General features: G+C 38.7%; 1 protein-coding gene across 2 annotated transcripts in view; it reads right to left on the minus strand.

Annotated features, from left to right (window-relative positions):
- The window catches only part of LOC125412190 (cytochrome P450 2C25), a 35805-nt gene extending 9925 nt beyond the window's left edge, over positions 1–25880 (minus strand). The window contains exons 1-7 of one of the 2 annotated variants that reach the window (XM_048452767.3): positions 25676–25880; positions 24460–24622; positions 23847–23996; positions 23016–23176; positions 19555–19731; positions 14916–15057; positions 5037–5224 (exon numbers count right to left, since the gene is read on the minus strand). In XM_048452767.3, the coding sequence (XP_048308724.3) occupies positions 5037–5224; positions 14916–15057; positions 19555–19731; positions 23016–23176; positions 23847–23996; positions 24460–24622; positions 25676–25843 (1149 nt within the window). In that variant the 5' untranslated portion in view covers positions 25844–25880. The remainder of the gene's footprint in view (positions 1–5036; positions 5225–14915; positions 15058–19554; positions 19732–23015; positions 23177–23846; positions 23997–24459; positions 24623–25675) is intronic. The other variant, XM_085693852.2, reaches the window with a different exon arrangement.
- Positions 25881–27647: the final 1767 nt, after the last annotated feature.

Raw genomic sequence — 27647 nt, forward strand, 5'->3', positions numbered from 1 at the left:
ACCAGATTCTCTGAATGTGGCTGGATTCTCTGAATGTGGCTGGCCTGGAGCCTTTCTGAAAAGCCATTGACAATGACACTGGGACTTCCCAGTATATGCTTCCTCTGCATATACTGGATTTTGGGGATCCAGTCTGTTTGGATTCTCACCTCCCCTGCACCTGGAGGGAGGGGGGAGGAACTTGAACTTCCCACAGGGCAGGAAACCCTGACTGCTCTTAGGGATGGAGAGGGAGGAGGAGAGGGAGTGGGGGGAGTGGGAGGGTGTTGGTAGGAGGGGCAGAAATGGAAACTTTTATAATTTAATAAAATTTTAAAAAATTGTATAAAAAAAAGAAAAAAAGAAAGCTCTAGGAAAAAAAAGAAACAGATTCACCCAGGAGGAGTAGAAAATTGAAAATAATCAAACTGAGGGCTGAAATCAGCAAAATAGAAACACAGAAAATAATTCAAAGAATCAATGAAACAAAACGCTGGTTCTTGGAGAAAATCAGCAAGATTAACACACCCCTAGCCAAATAATCAAACGGCAGAGAGAGAACACTCAAATTAATAAGATCAGAAATGAAAAGGGGGACATAACCACAGACACAGAGGAAATTCATAGAACATTAGATCTTACTACAAAAGCCCGTATGCCACAAAATTGGAAAATGTAAAAGAAATGGACATTTTTTTAGATAAGTATCATATACCAAGTTGAACCAAGACCAGGTGAACAATCTAAATAGACCTGTCAGTCGTGAAGAATTAGAAGCTGTTATCAAAAAACTCCCTACCAAAAAAGTCCAGGAACAGATGGTTTCAATGCAGAATTCTACCAGAACTTCCAGGAAGAACTAATACCTATACTCCTTAATGTATTTCACAATATAGAAACAGATGAGTCATTGCCAAACTCTTTCTATGAAGCTACAGTTATCCTAATACCAAACCACACAAAGACACAACCAAGAAAGAGAATTACAGGCCAATCTCACTCATGAACATCGACGCAAAAATTCTCAACAAAATCCTGACAAACCAAATCCAAGAACATATTAGAAAAATCATCCATTATGATCAGGTGGGCTTCATTCCAGAGATGCAGGGCTGGTTCGACATATGCAAATCTATCAATGTAAATAAACTGAAAGAAAAAAATCACATGATCATTCATTGGATGCTGAGAAAGCATTTGAGAAAATTCAACACCCCTTTATGATAAAAGTGTTGGAGAGTTTGGGGATACAAGGATCATACTTAAATATAATAAAAGCAATATACAGCAAGCCGACAGCTAACATCAAACTGAATGGAGAGAAACTCAAAGCCATTCCACTAAAATCAGGAACACGACAAGGCTGTCCACTCTCTCCATACCTCTTCAATATAGTGCTTGCAGTTCTAGCAATAGCAATAACACAACATAAGGGGATCAAGGGGATTCAAATTGGAAAGGATAAAGTTAAACTTTCGTTATTTTATTTGCAGATGATATGATAGTGTACATAAGCAACCCCAAAAACTCTACCAAAGAACTCCTACAGCTGATAAACACCTTTAGTAATGTGGTAGGATACAAGATCAACTCCAAAAAATCGGCTGCCCGCCTATACACAAAGGATAAAGAAGCAGAAAGAGAAATCAGAGAAACAACACCTTTCAAGATAGCCAAAAATAGCATAAAATATCTTGGGGTAACTCTAACCAAGGAAGTGAAAGACCTATTCACTAAGGTTATTCACTAAGAGCGTTAGTCTTTGAAGAAAGAAATTGAGGACACCAGAAAATGGAAAGACCTCCCCTGTTCTTGGATTAGGAGAATCAACATAGTAAAAATGGCAATTCTACCAAAATCAATCTATAGATTCAATGCAATCCCCATCAAAATCCCATCAAACTTCTTCACAGACCTTGAGAGAACAATAATCAAGTTTATATGGCAAAACAAAAAACCCAAGATAGCCAAAACAATCTTATACAATAAAGGAACCTCTGGAGGCATTACCATCCCTGACTTCAATATCTATTACAGAGAGACAGTATTGAAAACAGGTTGGTATTGGCATAACAACAGAGAAGTCGATCGATGGAATTGAATAGACGACACGGATATTAACGCACAAACCTATGAACACCTGATTTTCGACAAGGGAGCTAAAGGTATACAATGGAAGAAGGATAGCATCTTTAACAAATGGTGCTGGCATAACTGGATGTCAACCAGTAGAAGAATGAAAGTAGATCCATATCTATCACCATGCACAAAAATCAAGTCCAAATGGATTAAAGACCTCAACATTAATCTGACCACTTTTAACCAGATAGAAGAGAAAGTGGGAAGTAGTCTACAAGATATAGGCACAGGAGACCACTTCCTAAGTAGAACCCCAGTAGCACAGATAATAAGAGAATCAATGAATAAATGGGACCTCCTGAAACTGAGAAGCTTCTGTAAAGCAAAGTACACTGTCAGTAAGACAAAAAGACTACCTTCTGACTTGGAGAAGATCTTCACCAACCCCTCAACAGATAAAGGTCTGATCTCCAAAATATGCAACGAACTGAAGAAGCTAGATACTAAAACTCTAATTAACCCAATTAAAAAATGGGGTACTGAACTGAACAGAGAATTCACAACAGATGAACTTCGAATGGCCAAAAGACACTTAAGGTCATGCTCAACCTCCTTAGCGATCAGGGAAATGCAAATCAAAACCACTTTGACATACCATCTTACACCTGTCAGAATAGCTAAACTCAGAAACACCAATGATAGCCTATGCTGGAGAGGATGTGGAATGAGGGGAACACTCATCCATTGTTGGTGGCAATGCAAACTTGTGCAGTCACTGTGGAAATCAGTGTGGCGGTTTCTCAGGAAACTGGGAGTCAACCTCCCTCAGGACCCAGCAATTCCACTCTTGGGAATATACCTAAGAGATGCCCTATCATACTACGAAAGCATTTGTTCTACTATGTTCATAGCAGCACTATTTGTAATAGCCAGAACATGGAAACAACCTAGGTGCCCCTCAATAGAAGAATGGTTAAAGAAGGTGTGGAACATATACACATTAGAATTTTACTCAGCGGTAAAAAACAATGACATCTTGACTTTTGCATGCAAATGGATGGAAATAGAAAACACTTTACTGAGTGAGGTTACCCAGACCCAAAAAGAGGAATATGGTGTGTACTCATTCATAAGTGGATTCTAGCCATAGTTAAAGGTCTTTGAGTCTATAATTTGTGATCCTAGAGAAGCTAAATAAGAAAGTGAACCTGAAGAAAATCATATAGTTATCCTCCTGGATATAGGAAGTAGTCAAGATTGCAAGGCAAACTTGGGAGCACGGGGGGGTGTTACAGGTGTAAGTAAAGGGAGATGGTTAGAGAGAAGTGAGAGGGGGAGGATTGGGGATGACGTGGGGGAATGAGATTGGGGGGAGGAAGGATGGATATGGGAGCAGGCAAGTATATATCTCAACTAAGGGAGCCATTTTAGGGTTGGCAAGAGACTTGTTTCTGGAGGGGTTCTCAGGCCCAAGGAGAGGTCCCCAGATTCTTCTCTGGGCAGCTGAGGAGAGAGTGCCTGAACTGGCCTTGGCCCATAACCGTACTGATGAATATTTTGCATATCACTATAGAACCTTCATCTGACCATGGATGAAGATAGAGACAGAGACACACATTGGAACACTGGATTTAACTCCCTAGATCCAAATGAGAAGCAGAAGGAGGGAAAACGTGAGCAAGATATGCAGGACCAGAGGGAACCTTCATCTGAGGATGGATGGCGATACAGATGGAGACCCACATTGGAGCACTAGACTGAGCCACCCAAGGTCCAAATGAGGAGCAGAAGGAGGGTGAACATGAAAAATTAAATCAGGACCGCGAGGGTTGCGTTCACCCACTGATACAAGGGGACGGATTGAATGAGAGCTCAACAAGGCCAGCTGGACTGGGACTGTACAAGCATGTGATCAAACCGGATTCTCTGAATGTGGCTGACATGGGGTCTGACTGAGAAGCCATTGACTATGGCACTGGGTCTTGTTTCGTCTGCATGGACTGGCTGCTTGGGATCCTAGTCGGTTTGGATGCTCACCTTCCTAGGCCTGGAGGGAGGGGGGAGGAACTTGAACTTCCCACAGGGCAGGAAACCCTGACTGCTCTTTGGACTGGAAAGGGAGGAGGAGAGGGAGTGGGGGGGGGGGAGACAGAGTGGAGGGGGAGAGGGAGTGGGTGTAATGGGAGGGTATTGGGAGAAGGGGAGGAAGTGGTAATTTTTATAAACAAACAAACAAAAAATAATAATAAAAAAAAGAAAAGAAAAAATGTCTGTTGCAAACAATTTTGTTCATCATCATCCTGCAATTCATCATACTGAAGACAAACTAAGAACACAGGAATATGAAAAGTATATAGAAAAGTATTAGCCCACATAATACCTTCAATTTCACATACATTTACAGATACATTATTAGAAACAATAAAAATTTTAAGTTCAGATAAGATTAAGACCAACAGAATAATTACATAAATTGATACTATTAAGCTAATAGAAAGAATAGCAGAGGCAACACTAGAGAAATAATAACAGAAAGATACTCAGCATTTAGAAGACCTATGAAAAGATGTATACAGACTACATCAATGAAAAGAAACAGGGCAGAGAAATAAACATCACAAAAAATGATTGAATGACATAACCTTATTGATGTGTTGAAGAATCCATGATATCAATTCTTTCCAATTTGGAGATTTTTTTTTTCTCTTAATGACAAAAAGCCAGAAAAGACTTTTGGAAAGTTGACAAAATGTGGACTTTCAATCAGAAAAACCTAAACTTTGCCAAACAGTATTTGGAAGAAAGAGCAAATGTGGGAGAGTCATTACCAGTATATCTGTGCCTGCAGTAGAGCTGCCCCTCTTATCATGAAGCCGTATTAGCCATCAGCAGCACCAGTAACTCAGAGGACTGTAACAACACTGTGAATCCGCAAGCATCAAGAGCACCGAGGTGCAGCAGGGAAGAGACAAGCTCACCTTGGGGATGATGTAGTTTCTGAATTTAGTGTCACAGGTCACTGCATGGGGCAGGTTGGTGGGGATGAGGTTGATGAACCTCTGGACCTCATGAATCATGGCATCTGTATAGGGCATGTGGCTCCTGTCCTGCATGCAGGGGCTGCGGTTTCTGCCAACTACATGGTGAATCTCTTCCTGGACTTTAGCTATTTGGTCACAAGGACAAAAGGGGAAACAGTAGAAAAGTAACATATTTGACACAATGCCAGGGTATAAAGAGCACAATGCAAGTGTTCCAAAATAAGTGTAAATGTGCAATTTTTATTCTCGTATAAAAGTATTTATACATATATTCGTACAGAAATTCTGGTTTATGGATTTATATCACTATTCTCTACAGGTATTACAATAGATCAGGATATATTTATTATTTAGTAGTTGTAATTAAAAATATCAAAACAATATAGTTAGTCAAAATACTTTAGTCTTTTGTAAAGGACATTAGAAGACTGATGCTAAATCTGTATCTAAATACAATATTCTCTTACAGTCACATTCTATTATATATACATTTATGTATATGTGTGTGTTGCATGTCTACAATTTGAAAGATTCATCATTTTTGTTACCACACTCTAATAATCCCACAGGAAGTGTATTAATTACAACACTGGCCAACAGCTTAGGTGTATTCCAAACTAACTTTTACACCTAAATTAACCCATTTCTATTAATCTGTGTATCACCATGAGGTTGTGGCCTACTAGTAAGTTTCTAGCAACTTTCTCATTCAGTGGTTTATGGCATTTGCCTGACTCTGCCTTTTTTTCTTCCTCTATCTCTGCTTGAATTTCCTTCCTTGCTCTATTTTGGGCTGTCATTGGCCAAAGCAGCCTATTTGGTAATAAAACATATTCTTAGCATACAGAGAGAATCCAGCATCAGACTGTTTCTTATTTGCCCACATACATACAACATTTATGACAATCAGATATTGGAAAACAAATTTTAGCTACATTTCCTCATCTGCATAAATAAAAACTTACATAATAAACCACGCATACACTCTTCTCCTTTCCCCTCACTTCATTAACAGTAGCATATTAGAACTTCATAAAACTGAAAAGCTTTTTCATGGAAAAGGACAACATCACTAGAACAAAATGACAACTATAGAATAGGAAAATATTTTTATGAATTACATATTCAATAGAGGGCTAAGATTCAAAATATATAAAGAATTTAAAAAATGAGATATCAATAAAACAAATAGTCCAATTAATAAATGGGGTACATAACTAAGCAAAGAATTCTCAAAGATGAAATTCAAACTGCTGAGAGAAGTTTAGAAAAATGTTCAAAAGCCTTAGTCATCAGGGCAATTCATGTCAAAACTACTTTCAGTTATTACCTTACAACCATCAGAATGCTGAAATCAATTTTTGAAAAAGTAAGAGCTCATGACAGAAAAGACATGAATAAAGGGGAACACTTGTGCATTTTTGGAGGGAGAGCAAACCTGTACAGCCAAATATATATATATATATATGTATATATATATACATATATATATATACTGATATATATATATACATATATATCAGTGTGACAGTATGTGAGAAGAAGGGAATCAATCTACCTCAAGATACAGTTACACGACTCTTGAGCATACACCTAAGAGTTGTGTCATCCACAGACACACTTGTTCAACCATGTTCACTGATCTTCTAAATATAAGAGTCAGAAAATAGAAATAAACTATGTGCACCAGAACTGAAGAATAATTTTTAATGTGGCATATTTACACAGTAGAGTGCTACTCAGCCATTATAAATTAATAAAATTATGAAATTTTTAGGTAAATTGATGGAACTAAAAATACAACCTATGTGATATAATCCCAACCCACAAATGTTGTTGGTTTACAAGCTGCTCAGACTTTAAAAAATCTCACAGATTCTCACCCTCTCCCCTCTCCCTAACCATCTTCCCTTATGTCCATTCCCCCACCCCCCATGCACCCGAGTTTGCTTGGCAATCTTGCCTAGTTCTATTATCCAGGAGGATAGCTATATAAATTTTCTTCAGGTTCACCTTCTTATCTAGCTTCTCTAGGATCACAAATTATAGACTCAAAGACCTTTAACTATGGCTAGAATCCACTTATGAGTGAGTACATACCATATTCCTCTTTTTGGGTCTGGGTTACCTCACTCAGTAAAGCGTTTTCTATTTCCATCCATTTGCATGCAAAATTCAAGATGTCATTGTTCTTTACCGCTGAGTAAAATTCTAATGTGTATATGTTCCACACCTTCTTTAACCATTCTTCTGTTGAGGGGTACCTAGGTTGTTTCCATGTTCTGGCTATTACAAATAGTGCAGCTATGAATATAGTTGAACAAATACTTTTGTAGTATGATAGGGCATCTCTTGGATATATTCCCAAGAGTGGAATTGCTGGGTTCTGAGGGAGGTTGACTCCCAGTTTCCTGAGAAACTGCCACACTGATTTCCACAGTGGCTTCACAAGTTTGCATTCCCACCAACAATGGATGAGTGTTCCCCTCATTCCATATCCTCTCCAGCATAGGCTATCATTGGTATTTTTGACTTTAGCTATTCTGACAGGTGTAAGATGGTATGTCAAAGTGGTTTTGATTTGCATTTCCCTGATCGCTAAGGAGGTTGAGCATGGGGGGGGGGGAGGAAGGATGGTTATGGGAGCAGGGAAGTTTATATCGCAACTAAGAGAGCCATTCTACAGTTTGCAAGAGACTTGATTCTGGAGGGGTTCCCAGAAAAAATTAAATAAAAATAAATAAATAAATAAATAAAAAGAAAAATAAAAAAAAGAAAAAGAAAACGCTTTACTGAGTCAGGTAAGCCAGACCCAAAAGGAGGAATAAGGTATGTATTCACTCATAAGTGGATTCTAGCCATAATTAGAGGTCTTTGAGCCTATTATTCGTGATCCTAGAGAAGCTAAATAAGAAGGTGAACCTGAAGAAAATTCAGGTAGTTTTCCTCCTGGAGATTGGATATAGACAAGAATTCCAGGTAACCACGGGTGCATGGGGGGTTGGGAGGGTAGTTGGAAGGGGAGAGGGTTAGAGAGAAGGGGGCAGGGGAGGAATGGGGAATGCTTGGGGGACTGGGAGGGGAGGAGGGAAGAAGGATAGATATGGGTTCAGGGAAGAATATATCTCAACTATGGAAATCAGTTTAGGGTTTACTAGAGACTTGACTGTAAATGGGATCCCAGGTCCAAGGAGAGATCCCCAGATTGTTCTCTGGACAGAGGAGAGGTTTCCTGAACTGGCCTTGACCCATAATCATACTGATGAATATTTTACTTATTACCATAGATCCTTCATCTGGCAATGGATGGAGATAGGGACGGGGACCCACGTTGGAACACTGGACTTAACTCCCTAGGTCCAAGCGAGAAGCAGAAGGAAGAAGAACGTGAGCAGGGAGGGCAAGATCAGAGGGAACCTTCATCCGGCGATGGATAGCGATGCAGACGGAGACGCACACTGGAGCACCGGACTGAGCCCCACAAGGTCCAAAGGAGGAGCAGAAGGAGGAAGAACATGCAAAAGAAAATCAGAACCGCAAGGGGAGCGATCACCCACTGATACAAGGGGACTGATCTAATGAGAGCTCACCAAGGCCAGTTGACTGGGACTGAAGGAGCGCTTGATCCAACCAGATTCTCTGGAGGAGGCTGGATTCCCTGAATGTGGCTGGCCCGGAGTCTTTCTAAAAAGCCATTGACAATGACTCTGGGACTTGTTTCCTCTGCATATTCTGGATTTTTGGAGATCCAGTCTGTTTGGATACTCACCTTCCTGGACCTGGAGGGAGTGGGGAGGAACTTGAACTACCCACAGGGCAGGAAAACCTGACTGCTCTTAGGGATGGAGAGGGAAGAGGAGAGGGAGTGGGGGGAGTGGGAGGGTGTTGGGAGGAAGGGTGAAAATGGAAACTTTTATATTTTAATAAAAAAAATAAAATAAAATAAAAATCTCACAGGAACTATATTAATTAAATCACTTCCTGGGCCTATTAGCTCTAACTTCTTTTTGGTTAACTCTTACACCTTAATTTAACCCATTTCTATTAATCTGTGTATTGCCACATGGCTGTGGCTTACTGGCAAGGTTCTGTCTGGTGTGTGCCTCTGACAGAGGTAAATGACTTATTTTTGTTACTCTATTGCTTTTTATACACATTTAATATTTACTTTATTATCTTTACTCCATCAATGTATGACTGTCTGTTCTCTGTCTCTTTAAAGGCTTTGTTTTGTCATTTTTATAAATCATTTACTTCCTTTTCTAACTCTGTACTCTTTTATTTCTCTCTCAAGTCTAAACACATTTTTTAAAACATACTGTCTTATTTAGAGGTCTTTTATGCCTGAATCTGTTCTATTGTATATATGAAATTCTTTTCTGTCCAGGAGCTCTTCCTAAATATTAAGCAACATTATTACAACTAATGCTGCTTTCCTTTTTGGCTCTGCCCAGTTCAACATGTCAGAGGTCCATTCATTGTCTCTGAGAGCCATTCTCTCGACCCCAGATCCGTGGATTGCAGTAGGCCTGTGATATCATTAAGCAAGTTGTAGCACTCTGTTCACAAACCCCATTTAAATGCTCCATAGCTGGACTTCCTGAATGCTGACAGCATGGCCCAGGAAGCTGCCATTTAAAAACTGTATGGTTCTTTTTTTCTTTTGCTACCACTGAATCAGGAAGACCTCTCTTAAAGAAGCTGTGGCATGCTGCCAGCAAGCAGAGCCCATCTGAAAAAAAAATGCAACTAAACTTTGTTTTTTCAGTGTCTAGAATTCCTTTGCAATTCCTCTCAGTTTTATGTGAACTCAACTAGCACATGTTGGAGCCCCAATTTGTTGTAAGAGGCTGCTAGTTTGTTACCCAAAATAATCACATGGCTGCTCAGCCCTGAAATAATCACACAGAAACTGTATTAATTAAATCATTGCTTGGCATATAAGCTCCAACATCTTATTGGCTAGTTCTTACAACTTAATTTAATCTATTTATATTAATCTGTGTATCACCACGTGGCTCTGGCTTACCAGCTAGGTTCTGTCCAGTGTGGCAGGACTGCATGGCATCTCCCTGACTCTGCCTTCTTCCTCCCAGCATTCAGTCCAGTCTTCCCTGCCTAGCTCTACTCTACCCTATCACAGGCCCCAAACAGCCTATTTATTCATTAACCAATAAAAGTAACCCATATACAGAAGTACTTCTCACATCACACAAAGACTATTATATGTATTCACTTAAACATGGACATTGCTGTTAAATCAATAAAAACCAAGCTACAACCTGTAGAATCACTGAGGTTAGGTGTAAAGTAAGGGATTATTAAGGAGAGATAGAACTTGTAGGAAGGGATACAGAATAGATATTAATGGGAATGCTGGGGATGGTGCTTGAATCAAGGCCTTTACTGGTGAGAGAAGCAGGTATGGGGGAAGGAATACAGGTAGAGATATCTAAAATTCAGCATCATTTGAGGTAATGTATGGATTCTTAATACAGGAGAAACTTAATACAGATGAAACATATATAAAGGTGATCTAATGAAATAGCCAAATAATGAGGAGGCAGAATCCCAAATGTACAACACTTTTCACCAAATGAAACTTCCAATACCAGTCTTAGGTTACTTCTAATTGTGTTGTTGGTCTAAGGAGTTCCCAGGAAATCTCCAAATGCTATTGTCAAGACAGTAGGTTGCTCTCCAAAAACTGACAGCAAGGGCTCACTGTTGAAGCAACACCTACACAACACTGTGAACCTGGAGAAGTCAAGTCAATGTCCTCATAGAGCCTTTACCTGTATGTTCCAGGATCTTTGGTAGAGGAATATGCTCTGCTTACTGTCAAAAGAGAAACGCAACCACCAACTCAGCCACAAACCCTTTGATCAACAATGGTGTCTTGACTCCTAGATATGCGAGGGAAGTAGTGGCACAAGAATTTATCTGACGTAGGACTCACTCTATGATATCAAACTCATTCCTCAAACTGCTGGAGTGGCCATAGTGGAAGACTAGATAGCCCTGAGACAGATGGTAAAACCAAATACTTCTGTTTTAAAACAAAAAAGCATAAACAATAAAACGTAAAACAAAAACAGAGCAATAAAATGACTCCTGATGACATTCTGCTATACTCATCGACCAGCATCTTGCTCAGTCATCTTTAGAGAATATTCATCTTAGAGCAGAGAACAACAAATGCAGAGACCCTCAACCAGGCATTCTGCAGAGAGTGAAAGACATCAGAATACTTATTCCTAAATGGAATGTCACCATCAAATTCCTCCACTCAGGGCTCAGAGTACACTGTGGAATAGGAGGCAGAAAGAGTGTAAGAACCAGAGGGGATGGAGAATATTGAGAATACAAATCTCTCTAAAATAAAAATGATCAAAGGTCATATGAACTCATGGAGCCCAAGGTATCATGAAGAGGGCCTGCACAGGTACGAAATAGGTCATTTGCATTACATTATGGCGTCCAGTTTACTATTATTATGGGATTCTTTAATGTGTAAAAGAGAAAATTTCTATTTCTTATGCCTTCTCTTGTGTTCTTTCCCTTTCTTTTGTCTAATGCTTACGTGTTATTTTTGTTGTGTCATATCTATTACACTGAATTATTTTATATATTATTCTTTAGAAGGCTGCTTGTTTTCATATGAGAAGCAGAAAAAAAGGGTATCTGGATGGAGTGAAGGTGGGGTATTTCAGGAAAGAGTAGGGGGAGAAAAAACCATAATCATAATATATTTTGGGAGAAAAAATTAATTTTCACTAAAAGGAAAAAAAGCAGCAGATTGGATTATAATGCTTTGTGATACCAATATTTATTGTTAGATTAATTTTAATTATATAAATATTCATTATCATATAAACATAATTATTTTTAATTATTAGCAACCTTTTTATAAATGAATACATTTTAATTGTTTGCAATGTTCCATTCTTAAGTTATCATTATATTGGAAATTTATGTGGAAAATTTGAAATGCTGAGAATATATTCTCAATTAATAGGAGCATTACACTACAGATTGTTTTTCTTTCATTTCTTTTTTATGTTCACACCTACAGTACTCACATGGTAAATACTGAATTGGGAGCTTGCCAGATGTCGTACCCAGCAACTTCTATGATACACTAACTCTTTGACAAGTGCTAGTCACACTACTGGATCCCATGACTTCCTGTGACTTTACTTCACATAATCAGATAAAATATGGTCTCTCAAATTTCATGAAGAAATGGAAATTTGACAAAAATTATTGTTAACCTGGAGGTCTCTTCTGCCTTTTCTTTTATAAGCACATAAGAAAACAGCTGATCTTGAGAATTCTGGTGTAGTCTCAATGAGAAAAGTTTATATGTGACTCAAGTATTTCCCTGAAGGGTGCCATGTTTCTACTCAGTCCTGAAAACACCATGAATCTGTGTCTTGGATGGGTGCTTTCAAACAATTGTGTAACTATATGGAAAATATTTTCTATTATATTGGTAAAATAAGGGGCACTGACTTATTCCTTTTGTCTGGATGAGTGACCCCACTGCTCACATACATGGAGCAAGGCAGAGAAGGGGCTCTAAGATCTGGAATTTGGGGACTCAAATGCTGCCAGCCTCCGCTTTCATTCCTATGCATTGTTCATTTCCTGTCAATCATCAATGTATCAGATAAAGAGCTTCTTACCCTTAGTTTCTTGTAAGAATTTTATTTTCCTAGAGGGGTGTGACATGGTGAATGGGAATAGGAAGGGAACCTCAGGAAGTCGAGCATCCTATAGACAACATTTTTCTCTTCTTAAGCTCCTGTTGCTTTGGAACCAGAATCTTTACAGGTCTATAGATATAGATGCACAGCTTGTGTGTCTTACTACATGTATGTTCATCTAACATATATGTTTCAACATCATGTTTACTGTTCTATATTTTTCTCATTCCTCACACTATTATTTTAATAATTTGGAAAAGCCTTTTTGTCTGCCATTGTTATCTCTTCTTTTCCTAAAAATATGATTCATGTTTATGCTTTTATCATGTATTGGGCACAGAAGGGAGGGTGTGTTTTGTATGTGCTGGACCAGTGGATCTGTTTTAAACTACAATGTATAAGAAAACACTATTGGTGCAGTTAAAAAAAATGCTGTTTAACAAAAGTTTAGGGAAATGGACTTCTGGAGTGATAAAATTCCTTAATCTACATTTTCCACATCTATCAAAAATTTTTCTGGAGAATCTAAATATTTTTAAACTGTTCTCAGAATATACATTATTCCAGCCAGACTCAGTAAATCTAGGCTTTCTACTTATGCTTCAGTGAAGTGAGTTTTCTTTTCTCCATTTCAAAGTTAGATTCTCTGTTTAGGTCTGTACTCCATTTTTATTGGATTATTTGCTCTTTTGATGACCAGTTTCTTGAGTTCTTTTGTATATTTTGGAGCTCAGACCTCTGTCTGATGTGGGGTTAGTGAAGATCTTTTCCCATTCTGTAGGCTGTCATTTTGTCTTTTCGACCATGTCCTTTGCTTTACAGAAGCTTTTCAGTTTCAGGAGGTCCCATTTATTAATTGTTTCCCTCAGTGTCTGTGCTACTGGGGTTATATTTAGGAAGTGGTCTCCTATGCCATTGCATTAAAGTGTACTTTCCACTTTCTCTTCTATGAGGTTCAGTGTGGCTGGCTTTATGTTGAGGTCTTTGATCCATTTGAACTTGAGTTTTGTTTATAGTAATAGATATGGGTCTATTTTCATTCTTCTACATGTTGATATCCAGTTATGCTAGCACCATTTGTTAAATATGCTTTCTTTTCTCATTTGATATTTTTAACTTCTTTGTCAAAATCAGGTGTTTGAAGTTGTGTGGATTAATATCTGGGTCTTACATTCAGTTCCCTTGGTTCTCCTGTCTGTTTTTATGCTAATACCAGGCTGTTTTCAGCACTGTAGCTCTATAGTAGAGTTTGAAGTCAGGGATTGTGATGGCTCCAGAAGGCCTTTTATTGTACAGGATTTTTTGCTCCCTGGGTTTTTTGCTTTGCCATATGAAACTGAGTACTGTCTTTTGGGGTCTGTGAAGAATTTTTCTAGGATTTTGATGGGCATTACATTGAATCTGTAGATTGCTTTTGGTAAGATTACCATTTTTACTGTGTTAATTCTACCCACCCAAGAGCATGGGAGATCTTTCCACTTTCTGGTGTCTTCTCCAATTTCTTTCTTCAAAGATTTAAGGTTTGTGCCATACAAGTCTTTCACTTGTTTGGTTAGAGTTACTCCATGATATTTAATGCTATTTGTGGTTATTGTGAAGGGTGATGTTTCTTTGATTTCTTTCTCAGTCCTTTTATCATCTGTGTACAGGAGAACTACTGATTTTTTGGAGTTAATCTTGTATCTTACTACATTTCTGGAAGTGTTTATGAGTTGTAGAAGTTCCTTGGCAGAATTTTTGGCATCACTTATGGAAACTATCGTATCTTCAGCAAATAGTGAGAGTTTGACTTCTTCTTTTCTGATTTTTATCCCCTTATTTTCCTTTTGGATTCAACAGAAGGAAACTGAAAAGTTTAGCTGACCTAAAGACATGACTAAAGAATGAAAGAACATGTATCCACAGGACAATACTTCAGTTTACCCTCCAGAAATCTCAGACACTCACCAGAATTTGATTGTTTGTCTTACAATCTGTTTCATTAGAGTCAGTGAATGGCGTAGAAAGTGACGGACTGAGACTTTTTTAAGAAAACAACACACAGGATACTAGCAGAGTTTTTCCAGTATCTTATAGGAACACTGTGGGTCACTACTTGTGTCCTCACCTGTGACATCTGGATGCTTCAGCAAGAGAAGTAAAGCGTATCTCAGCGTTGTGCTTGTTGTCCCTGTCCCAGCACCAAACAGGTCAAGCACAGTCGTTGTCAGATTTTCAAGTGTAAATTCTGATTGTTGATTGTGGCTTGTCTAAGTATAAATTGATGCAAAAAGATGATAAATTCTTTATCAGAACATCTGACTACAATGGCTCTATATTTTCATGCATGAATATGTACTTATTACTGAAAATGTAAAATTTAAAGTAAAACTCCATAACATCCATTCAAATGGTCATTCTAACTGTATAGAAATTTATTGAGCTGTGTAGATTTTAGGTATAGTTAATTGGTCTATTTATCTGCAAGTTTTTCATAATAAGACTTGAACAAAATTTTAATTTCATATTGTTGTCAACAAAGATACTTGATTGTAGAGTAGAGGAGAAATAAACAAATAATTTCAGGTGATGGAGGTCCTTCTGTCTATGTGTTGCGTTTAATGATTAATGAATAAAGAACCTCTCAGAGCATATAGCAGAGCAAGGTGGGGAGGAGCAGAGCTAGGTGGGGATGACTGGACTGAATGCTTGGAGAAAGAAGGGCAGAGTCAGAGAGATGCTATATAGCCCCACCAAAGATCAGATATGCCGAAACTTTGCTGTTAAGTCACTAACATGTAGAGATACACAAATTAATAGAAATATGTTTAATGAAGATGTAAGAGCTAGCAAATAAGAAGATAGAGCTAATAAACCAAGCAGTTCTTTAATTAATACAGTTTCTATGTGATTATTTCATGTCTAAGCTAGCTGGGTGGCCGGGAACCAGCAAGTACCTCCCTTCTCCAACAGATTTTAAAGACAGTAGCACAGATTTGAATAAATTTCAATTTCACCCTAAATTCCTGACTAGTCTCTTGTAATGATGTGATTTTTCTCATGTAAGTGTATACATTTTGTACTTTTATGCCTTAAAAACATAAATGAAATGCTTTATTAATTATGTATTTTGTTCTATCAAAAACATAAGAAGAAGACTATGAGATAGAGCTAATCTTGGGATATACAGATTCATATGCAAAAATGAAGGCCTGTGTTCTCTATATAAACCATAAAAGGTCTCTATATAAAGACCAGTGGAAGACATTTGACTCTAGCTCTGAGCATTCTCTATTAAACTAAGATTGGTCTGTAATAAGATTATTTGTCCTTGAGTTAAATAAACCTATTCTTTCTTAATGCATTAAAATCTAGATTTTCTCTTATCTTTAAAAATTAACATATCCTTGTATAGTAAACCCACATTTCTAATCTATCAGCACATCAATCCATTGATGACTTCTAGATTGATTATCTCAGCTATTTTGATAAAAACAATAGGGAACAAACATGAATGTGCAGGTGCTTTTTCTGTATGCTGATATTTTTTGGATATAAGCTCAGATTGGGTCAAAAACCTACCTCATTAGACAAGACCCATATCTGTCACTGTTAGAAGAACTAAGAATCAGTGATCAAATCTATTATTCTAATGGCCTAATGAGTATACTATTAAAATGACTCCTAATGACTTACTGTTATACCCATAGAACCGAAATCTCTTTCTTCTCATCAAAGAAACTTCTCCTTGCAGGAGATGGCAATAAATAAAAAGACACCCAACTGTTCACTGTACAGAGAATAAAGCATTGTGCCCTGATCACCCCTAAATCATAACACACTCCTCCCAAGAAGGCTTAAGGATCTTGTGGAAGAGGGGACAGAAATGTCCTAAGAACCATCTGTGATTGATAGTATCAAGGAATCAGTATTCTCTGATCACAAAAGGACAGGTGAACATGATAATTCATAGTGGCTTGACAATCTGCACACACACACACACACAAAAAAAAAAACCTGTGTAGGCTCCATCAGATAAAAACACAGCACAAAGTATGGGGAAGAAAATATAAACCCCATCTCTAGCTGATTATCTCCTGGGAAGGGGGAGCCAATTTCCAACAATAATATGACCCTTGGTAGCTTTATATAATGTCAGGCCTGAGGCGAGGTGATCAACAGATGCTGATGTTGATAAAAAGGAAAAATAGAAATCACAAAAGTTTGGTAAGACGAGTTAAGAAGATGGAGAGGAGGGTAATGAAAGTTGAGGGTTATCTTGAAATTACATCCCGTGAAATTCTCAAAGAATTGATAAAAATGTAAAATATAAAAATAAAACAAGTTTATCAAACATAAAACAATTATTTTGAAGTATTATTGCAGAGCTACAATAATGATAGCAATGAAGTATTGACACACAAATCAATATAAATTCCAATAGAACTTTGATAGTCAGTGGTTAACCTAAACATCTATGGTCAATATTTTTCCAACTGAGTCCAAAACTGCTTCATCTAAAGAAAGAGTCTTTATCAGATAATGTCAAAACAACAGAATACCTACATGAAAAGAAGGATGCTAGAAGTGTAAAGAAACATGGAGCATGAATGAGCCTCATTCTTTATGATTTGGACTCATAGATTACAGAACAAAGTATCAAACCCAGATAAACCAGACTTCATTCACAACAAAATGCTAATGCATTCAGGGCATAAATAAGAATGTACAAATGACAACCTACTGGATGGAAATATGTTTCCATATCATTTATATAGAAAAGTTTATATCTAGATACATACACAATTCTTTTTTTTGGAAGGTTTGTAATTATATTTATGTACAGAAAACTCAACAGTACATTTAACCCAGGTTAGTGGCAAGTTCTTTGTCCTTTGCCTTTTCCAGCTTGGCAATTCGAGGCATAGATTTAGGACCCAGGACATTGCCTCCCCAGTGGTGGCGGATGAGTTCACCATACACAATTCTATAGCTCCACACAGCAAATAGTCCAATAGGCAAAATATTATAATATAAATTCTCTGAAGACACAGAAAGGCAAAATAGCATACTAAAAGATGTCTATTTTCACTGTTTGTTAAGTAGATATCCATCAAATCTACCCTGAGGTACCAATTCATAGTACGTGGATTGTTGAGAATAATTAATTTTCAAAATTACAACCTTTAGCAGCTATTTTGAAAATAGGGTATCTCATAGACATGAAATACTGTATTAATGTGAATTTTTCAAAAAGAAAATCATAAAGATATAATCTTTTGACTCAGAAACTCAAGTCCTGGAGATATCGACAGAGGAAGTGATGTTCACATACATTTATATATATAGCTTAGAGGAGCCTCGGGAAGAAAGTACACAAATATCAATCAATGAAGAAGAATAAGTTCATTTTTCTATTGATGCATGAAAATGAAGTTTGCTGCAAAGAAAGGAGGAAGTACCGAAACAAGATGAACTTAGAAAATATTCAAGATTTCATGCAAGTACAAGAAAACAGAAATTGGATGCCAATTATACTGAGTCAGTTTAGATGATCCACTCATCATAGGCAAGATTGTACATACAGAAATTACATTAACAACTGATAAAGATTGTGGTAAGAGAAAGGAGTGAACAGTATTGGTAGTGATGTGTTTAGTCATAGTAAGGGATTGCTTTCCATCTACAAGGAGCTGGTTGTTATAGTGCTTTGTAATCACATAAGGTACCAACATAATTTATGTGAAACATGGATACAGTCTTAAGATACCACTAACTCTGTGAGCTATATCTTACAAACTAGCCAGGCTGTGGTGGTGCATGTTTTTAATCTCAGCACTTGAGAGGCAAAGACAGGCATATCTCAGTGAGTTTGAGGTCAGCCTGGTCTGCAAATCAAGTTCCAAGACAGCCAGGATTGTTACACAGAGAAACACTGTCTCTAAAAGCCAGAAAAAGGCACAAACTATAAAAATTAGTCTGTCAAAAGAAAACAGCATCGTGGGTCCTCAGATGCCAGGATATTAAGTATTACTACACAGTAACAGTTACAGAACTCAAAGTAATGAACCACTAATAAAGGACTATCTTAGATCAGTGGAATAGAATCACTGCCCACAACTAACCCCAAACATCTCAAGTCAACTTGTTTTTACTGAATCCCATGGAAATTCAATGTAAAAATTATCTTTTGAATAAGCTACACAATGCCAGTGCAGTTCATTCTGTCAGGATACCCAGTAGATACCAATCCTTAACCCCTTTTGGTGAAAATTAACTTGAACTTGTACTCAAAGCCTCATTCTTCCATACGCCTCTCTTTCTACCACATACTTCTCTTTATAACCACTCAATCCTTCTGAAACTAACTCCTGTATCTATTCTTTTAAAATAACAACATGGCCAGAACTATTTAAATTCACTAGACATGCAGGAATTCTAAGCACACAACATGTGCATTTATGGTGCCAGCATTCACACTGCCATGATAGTTTATTATTTTCTACTTGATTAGGATTCTTTCCCATCTTACCTGTCTCTTGTATCCCTGTTCTCCTCAGCTACAATTTTTAAAGAACAGAGTCAATGTGTTCTAGTTAATAAATCCCCTTCATATTACTAGTACCCATACGGTGAATCACAACACATAATAAATACTAAAACTGTTTTTCAAATGATACTGACTTAAACCATCTCTGACAAACATTTCAGTGTTCAACAAACCACAAAATGCTCAGACAATAAAATAAATTTATATTAATATTTACCTGCTTTAGTTTAATCAAGTAATAATCAATGAAGTCTCGAGGGTTTGCAACATTCAATGATTCCTGATGTTCTTTTATTTTTTCCAAAAGATAACTTCTGACATAATCAGCATTTTTTAAAATTGTGCGATGACTTCCTGGACAATAGTCAATTAGTGAAGGGAAATTATTGTAGATCTACAAAATCAGATAAAGAAATTTTTGTTAAGATGTATTATTTTTCTTTTAGTCATGTGTGTGATGTGTATATGGTGTGAATGCATGCATATATGTCCATGCAATATATATGTTGGGGCATTGGAGGACAAAAATAGAACCCCTAAAGCTAGTAGTTTTGAGCCACATAACATGGATGCTGAAAATTGTACTTGGAAGATCAGCACACACTCTTAAACACTGACCCATCTCTCCAGCCCTTGCCAAAGAACTTTTAAAATAAGAACATACATATATGTATAATATATAGCAAGACCAACATGGGTTTATAGATTCAGTCATGAATTAAAAATAGTGTTCAACAAAAGGAAGAAGTGTTTTGTTTCATACATATAGAAATTTTCTGTTATAATAGAGAGACCTGGGGTGGGAGGGAATTCCTGCCTGAATGATGAAAGATCATGACCAAGTTTCAACATTCATGAATCCTTTTTAATATACAGATTATTTGTGAAAACTGACTGATGGCTTATACCATTTATTCTCTAAAAGTCTGAGTATAATATGATGCAAATGATTGTCATTTACACTTTTTAGATGATGGCTATATTGAAAAGAGCTGGGCAACTTGATTTATAGAAAAAAGTAGCCATACATATTTAACTCTTATAAACTGGCCTATGACATAGAATAAATAATCAGAAGTGGGTGAGGCCCCAAGAGGATTTGAAAGCAAAAGTATTACTCATGCCTTAGGGGTTTCTGTATTATCTCAGCCATTCTTTTATAACTGGTTTTTTATTTACCTTTGTGTCCCTCACACCATTCATCTTGATTCCATCCACCTACATATCTCCACACATCCACCCTCAGTCCTTAAACACCCCCCAAAATAAAAAAGAATAAAACTTAAAAGTAAAAAGAATAGTTTTATCATGGAAGCTATAGTGAGACAAAGTGAGTCACATAGTACACACTTTTGTCCATATATTGCTATTTGACAAGTGTTCACTGCAAAGAGCCATTGACTGTTTTGGAGTATCTACTTTCTGCTACACTATCAATACTGGCCCCTTACTGGGCATCTTAGATATCCTGTCGCTACCCTGCACTGTGAAGATCTTGAATCCCTGGTTCTGCAGGACCAGCTTCTCCACATGCTCCAACAGATCACAGGTCAGGAAGATGTTGAGGTACATCAACTCATAACCCTAGATCTTGGCCTAGGTAGTTGCACTGTTGACTAGTTCTCCAAATCTCCCCCTGTACTCACAACCAGAATGAAGTCTCTGTCATTGCTATGGCTAGTTTAACCTTTATAACAAGGAGCTGCTTTCATACCCTCAGAGTTGACTTCACACACCTACACCATCAAACAAGATCTACTGTGTCACCCAGGCAAGGTGCAGGGTCCACTCTTCCAAGTGCTTCAGCTGATAAAGGGCAAGGAAAACCTTTTTACTCTTAGAACCACAGGGTCAATCCTGCAACGTGCCACAGGCTACAAGGGAGAGAAGGCAATCCTTTCTCCACACATACTGTCATAAGACAGATGAGGGGAGGAACCAAATCTCACATACTCACATTATCTAGGTTGGTTCACCTGCAGCCCTGCACCCCAAACAATAGGCTCAATAGAGTCAGCTCTGTTGTGCTGCCTGTGGAGGTGCAGGACCAGTTTTCAAAAATGCTGAAGCTGGTTAGGAGGAGTGTCAGGTCTATTGCACACCACAGGTGACAGTGGCAAGGGAAGAAGGACATCTTTCCCTACTACCACATGGCAGATTAGTGGGTATGAACACCTATTACACTCTCCCAACCTCAGGGCTAGCTCAACTGTGCGGCTGCCAACAGGGTCATCTCCACTGTGCTGCCAAGGCTAGGAGCAGGGCCTGCTTTAATGAGTGTTAAAGCTGGTAATGGGGAGGGTCAGCTTCCCACGTCTGCCTCAGGCTGTGAGGGGCTAATGCCTAAGGGGGCACCTCGCCTCCCATCATACCACCACATGACAGACAAGTAGTAGGGCCATCTCTCTCACATACTCAACTTCATGGCTGACTTGCCTATACCCCTATAAACAGTGTCAATTTTACTGTACTGGATCCACTCTCCTGAGTCCTGCAGTTGGTGGGGACAAGGGCAGCTCTCACTATTTCATGACTTCTGAACAAGCCTCCCAACTGCCAGAGGCAGTGGGTAGCATCTCTCCCCTACTCATGCTACCATTTGGCAGATGAGGGGCAAGGTCAGATCACCCAAGCTCATATTCCTAGGCCAGGCTCACCCACACCCCTGTCAACAGGCTCAGCTCCACTGTGCTGCCAGTAGCAGGTGCAGGGCCCGTTCTCCCTAGTGTTTCAGACAGTGAGTGACAGCATCAACTCTGTACAGCCCTTTCATCTTGGCCTTAGGTGATTCCTGGAGCTGTGGACATCAACACAGATCAAGGCTGCAGCAGATCCATGTACCTAGACATGAACCCTGGCTGCAGCCCAGTCTCAGACACCACCATGCCCTGATAGCAACCAAGCCACCCAGTTCATCCCACTCCTCACTGTTTCCCCTCTTCAGATGTGCCTCTCTCCATGGAACATGAACCGTTCATTCTGTCTTTCCCATAACACACCATACATTTGCTCACCATAGTAGTGCCTGATCGCTTGATGCATTGATTTACTGGGCAGCTTAGATCACAGCCATTCTTGGGGAGAGTTCAGGAGATGCCAGTTCAGTCTAGGATAACTCTGAGAATCTGTATGTGGGTTGTGGGCCACACGGCATTAAATCACTCATGTTCTCATTTCTACCTTTTTGTCAACTAGGATTCCAGGAGACACATCAAACCACTGAAACTACTCAGTGTTTCCTGACAGATTTCATTACCATTAACAATCTTTCCCCTTTAAGAGAATATTACTTCTAAACTAAATTATTCCTACCTAATAATATGATGAGAATGTGTTTATTAATTGAAAAGATGAGGATTATGCATAGAAGAATGTCCTGTGAACAATGGGCCATACTTCCAAATGTGAATGCAACATTTCACACAAAGAATTCTCTGGATATAACAAAGAAAATCAATGGATACAGAGCTAGCAGCCTCGAACCAACCTGGAACCTGCTTTTCAAGGTTGCTATTTGTATAGCAAAGGATTTAGACCTGCCTTCCTGATATTCTTTCCATAATATGTTATTCAGAACTATGGTGTTTAGCCACCTTACTTCTTGATCCATACTGTATTTGATCATTGAGAATGAAAGACCAAAAACATGTTTTCAGGAGGAAAAGATCTTGACTTCACCTGCATCCAGGGAGAGCTCAGAATCCTGACATTCTCATTTACTTTTTCCATCAAGATAAGAAAATCCTGATCTTTATAATCAAAACGATTCTGGAAAACAGTGGAGCAGATGACATTGCAGGGAGCACAGCTCAGGATGAACGTGGGATCACAGGGTGAGCCTGAAGAAACAATTGGAAAAATATCATTAAAATGGACAAAGAGGGTGTTTTGGTTTTGTTTACAGGTAAACAGGCTTTAGAAGTTTTAAAACATATCCTATCTACAATTTTCCTAACAACTAACATTCATTATTTGTAGAATCAACATATCACTTTAATCTTATATTTAGGGCGGCCTCATCCGCAGTAGTTAAATAAGAACAGATCATATCTATTACAACAATTTTTACACATTTAACTATCTGATATTTGAAGTAAAACAAGAGATTTTATAAACCTAAAATTTCTTGTATTCAGAACAGAAATGTTTATATCTGTAATGCCTAATTGACCTATCACACTAAGATGAAACATTGGCCTAGAAGAATTCCTGTACTGCTCAGTTAATTTCCTCAAATCTCTGTAATCCAAAAAAAATCAAAACAAATATCCTCTGATTGTGTTCTGTCACTATGATCAATAGCAATTATTTCATGGTGAAATGATCCACAAAGACAAAGTACACTTGTGCTGATGGAAATGCACAATTATTCAACTCAAAAGAAAATTAACATGAAACCTATATTCATTGTTTCTGAGTTAAAAACAAAGAAAATTTTAGAATGGGTATGATCAACATCACACACACACACACCTTGACTAAGATGCAAATGCTTAAATCTGCACTTACCATTGGTTTTCCTCAGTTCCTCCACAAGGCACTGTGCTTCCTCTTGAACACGGTCCTCAAGGTTCCTTTTGCCCATGCCCAAATTCCGCAGAGTTGTGAGGGTGAAGCGCCTTATCTCTTTCCATCTGTTTCCATTGCTAAAAATAATGCCTAAAGAAATGGAGAAACAGGGTCTCTCCCTACTTCTTGTACTGGCTTTCTGAAACTTATTCTCTTTAGAGGGATACCATGCTCAGCCAACATATAGTGGAGAGGGCCTTGGTCCTGCCTCAAAGCAATATACTAGACTTGTTGATACCCCATGGGAAGCCTTACCCACTCTGAGGAGTGGATGGGAGTTGTGTTGAAGGGGAAGGTGGAGGGAGCAGGAGGAAAGGAGAAGTGGGAACTGGGATTGGTATGTAAAACTAGAAAAGATAGTTTTTTAAAAAATTAAAATTAAAAAAATGGTAAAGCACTAGAAAAAATATTCTAGGAATAAATGAGAGATCTGATGGGTCAAAACCACAGAGAGGTTCAACCTGTACCTAAGGAAGAAGTTCCTCCCCTCCTTTCAGTCTTTACTTTCAACAGAAACACTGCACCACTCATATGAACATGCATAGTTACTTACCAAGGCCCTTATTAATTTTTTCAAGTATTGGGAAGCTGCCTCTGTCAGCAAACTCCTCCCCATGATCAATCAGAGCCTCCTTCACTGCTTCATACCCATGCAACACTACAGTGGGCTTCATGCCTAAGTACAGGGTGAACACAGGGCCATAGATTTTTGAGAACTGAAAACAAGAAAGAAAAATGGAAATACTAGCAAAAAAAGTTATTTTAATTTCCATGGAGTCAACCTCATTCACACTGATAATATCACTTACTGTATTTTAATATTTTTAGTCAGGCAAAGCTCATTTTCAAATGGTTGTGAAGCCTACTTATATCATATTAGGTTGACTATCAGTTATTGATCACCTACAGTGAAACATATAACGGTTTCTTACAAAATAATTACAATGAATTTCACCACCCAAACATTCAGCAGGATGCTGACCACCAGAACTCCATATAGTACACACACATGCCTACTGAATGTCCCCTTTCTGAGCGCCTGCCCATCCTACCCACCATCAAGTCTCCCATCTTTCCCACCATATCCCACTTCCCCAACTCAGGCAGAAACACCCTATTTGAACACAGGCCACTCCACTATGATGTACAGAAGTCCAGCCTATAGGTATGGAGACTCTTTCCTCAACAACAGGCCACTGCAGTCAGAAGACTAGAGAAGAAACAGAAACCAAGTAACAAAACACACATACTACTAAACTCAACTGCTTAATTTATAGATTTAGTGCTATACATGAGATATCTGATGTCATGTTTACAGGTTTAGAAAAAGAGCAGAGGACATCATATGGTACCTAAAAGGACCAAGAATAGTCAAGGCACTTCTAAGGAGTAAAAATGCTGTTTGAGATATAACAATAACTGATACCAAATTATATTATAGAGTTATGTAATAGAAACCATCTGCTACTCACAAAAACGAGGCAAGTGTACCAGTGGAATAGACAAAATGATGCAGCAATAAAGCAACAATGTAAGGCCCACTTACTTTTGAAAGGTAAATTTGTAAGTCACAATGAATGATTCTATTGAGGAACAAGATTAGACATACTTGGCCAGCTATAAGAGTCATAAGGTGCACAATGCTTTGCAAGAATTTTGACTTTGTGATTATTTATAGCAATATTGCCTCAAATACTAGATTTTCATCTAAAGCATCTTTCAGTTTATCTCCTTTATCAAGGTACTGGAGGAGCACAAAGAATACTTACATTGCTCAAGCATTGGCTGACATTCTTCACATCTATTTGCAGGAAGTTGCCAATAACTGGGAGAGGAGTGGGGCCAGGAGGGAGTTTCCCTCTCTCAGAGCTCTGTCTCCAGAGTGAGAGGAGAAGCAGACAGCAGAGGCTGAGCACCAGGACCACAGCTGCATCCATGGAGATCCTTCTGCCTGGCACAGCTGTGATCAGCCAGCCTCTAGCTTTTATAACACTACCTGCTGAATCAACATGTCCTTCTTTGGAACATCACTGACTGGTCAATCAGATAATCTTTAACCTCATTCTCTCTCTCTCTCTCTCTCTCTCTCTCTCTCTCTCTCTCTCACTCTCTCTCTCTCTCATAGACTTCGTCCTTGCGATAGAAATAAAAATAATATTTCTGTTATCCTTGTCCTTCTTTACAGGGTATCCATTTGAATTTCTGGTTTAACATAACAGATTGCTGTCCGCATTGTGATAATAAAAATAAAAAACACCTATGATAGCCTATGCTGGAGAGGATGTGGGGTGAAGGGAACACTCATCCATTGTTGGTGGGAATGCAAACTTGTGCAGCCACTGTGGAAATCAGTGTGGCGGTTTCTCAGGAAACTGGGAGTCTACCTACCTCAGGACCCAGCAATTCCACTCTTGGGAATATACCCTAGAGATTCCCTAACATACTACAAAAGTATTTGTTCAACTATGTTCATAGCAGCACTATTTGTAATAGCCAGAACCTGGAAACAACCTAGGTGCCCCTCAATAGAAGAATGGTTAAAGAAGGTGTGGAACATACACACATTAGAGTTTTACTCAGCAGTAAAAAAGCAATGACATCTTGACTTTTGCATGCAAATAGATGGAAATAGAAAACACTTTACTGAGTGAGGTAACCCAGACCCAAAAAGAGGAATATGGTATGTACTCATTCATATGTGGATTCTAGCCATAATTAAAGGTCTTTGAGCCTATTATTCGTGATCCTAGAGAAGCTAAATAAGAAAGTGAACCTGAAGAAAATCATATAGAGCTATCCTTATAGATTGCCAGGGAAACTTGGGTGTAAGGGAGCGGGTTGAGGGTTGGGGGGCTAGGGGATGGATGTAAGGGGAGTTGAGTAGAGAGAAGGGAGAAGGGGAGGATTCAGGATAGTTTGGAGGAATAGGATGAGTGGGATGGAGGAAGGATGGATATGGGAGCAGGGAAGTAAATATCTCAACTAAGGGAGTCATTTTAGGGTTTGTAAGAGACTAGATTCTAGAGGGGGTTCCAGGTCCAAGGAGAGATCCCCAGATTGCTCCCGGGGCAGCAGAGGAGAGGGTGCATGAACTGGCCTCGCCCCATAACCATACTGATGAATATTTGGCATATCACCATAGAACCTTCATCTGGCGATGAATGGAGATAGAGACAGAGTCCCACATTGGAGCACTGGACTTAGCTCCCTAGGTCCAAATGAGGAGAAGAAGGAGGGAGAACGTGAGCAAGGAAGTCAGGATCACAAGGGGTGCGTCCACCCCCTTAGACAGTGGGACTGATCTGATGGGAGCTCACTAAGGCCAGCTGGACTGGGAGCGATGGAGCATGCGATCAAAATGGATACTCTGAACGTGGCTGGCAATGAAGGCTGTCTGAGAAGCCAAGGACATTGGCACTGGGAGTTAATTCTACTGCATGAACTAACTTTTTGGGAGCCTGGTTTGTTTGGATGTTCACCTTTAAAGACCTGTCCAAATGAGAAGCAGAAGTAGGGAGAACGTGAGCAAGGAAGGCAGGATCAGAGGGAACCTTCATCTGACCATAGATGGAGATTGAGACAGAGACCCAGAGTGGAGCACTAGACTGAGGCCCCAAGGTCCAAATGATGAGCAGAAGGAGGGAAAACATGAACAAGGAAGGCAGGACCGCGAGGAGTGCGTTCACCCACTGATACAAGGGGACTGAACTAATGAGAGCTCACCAAGGCCAGATGAACTGG

The sequence above is a fragment of the Myodes glareolus genome, chromosome 7 (genome assembly GCF_982192425.1).
Source record: "Myodes glareolus chromosome 7, mMyoGla1.1, whole genome shotgun sequence".
Lineage (NCBI taxonomy): Eukaryota > Metazoa > Chordata > Mammalia > Rodentia > Cricetidae > Myodes > Myodes glareolus.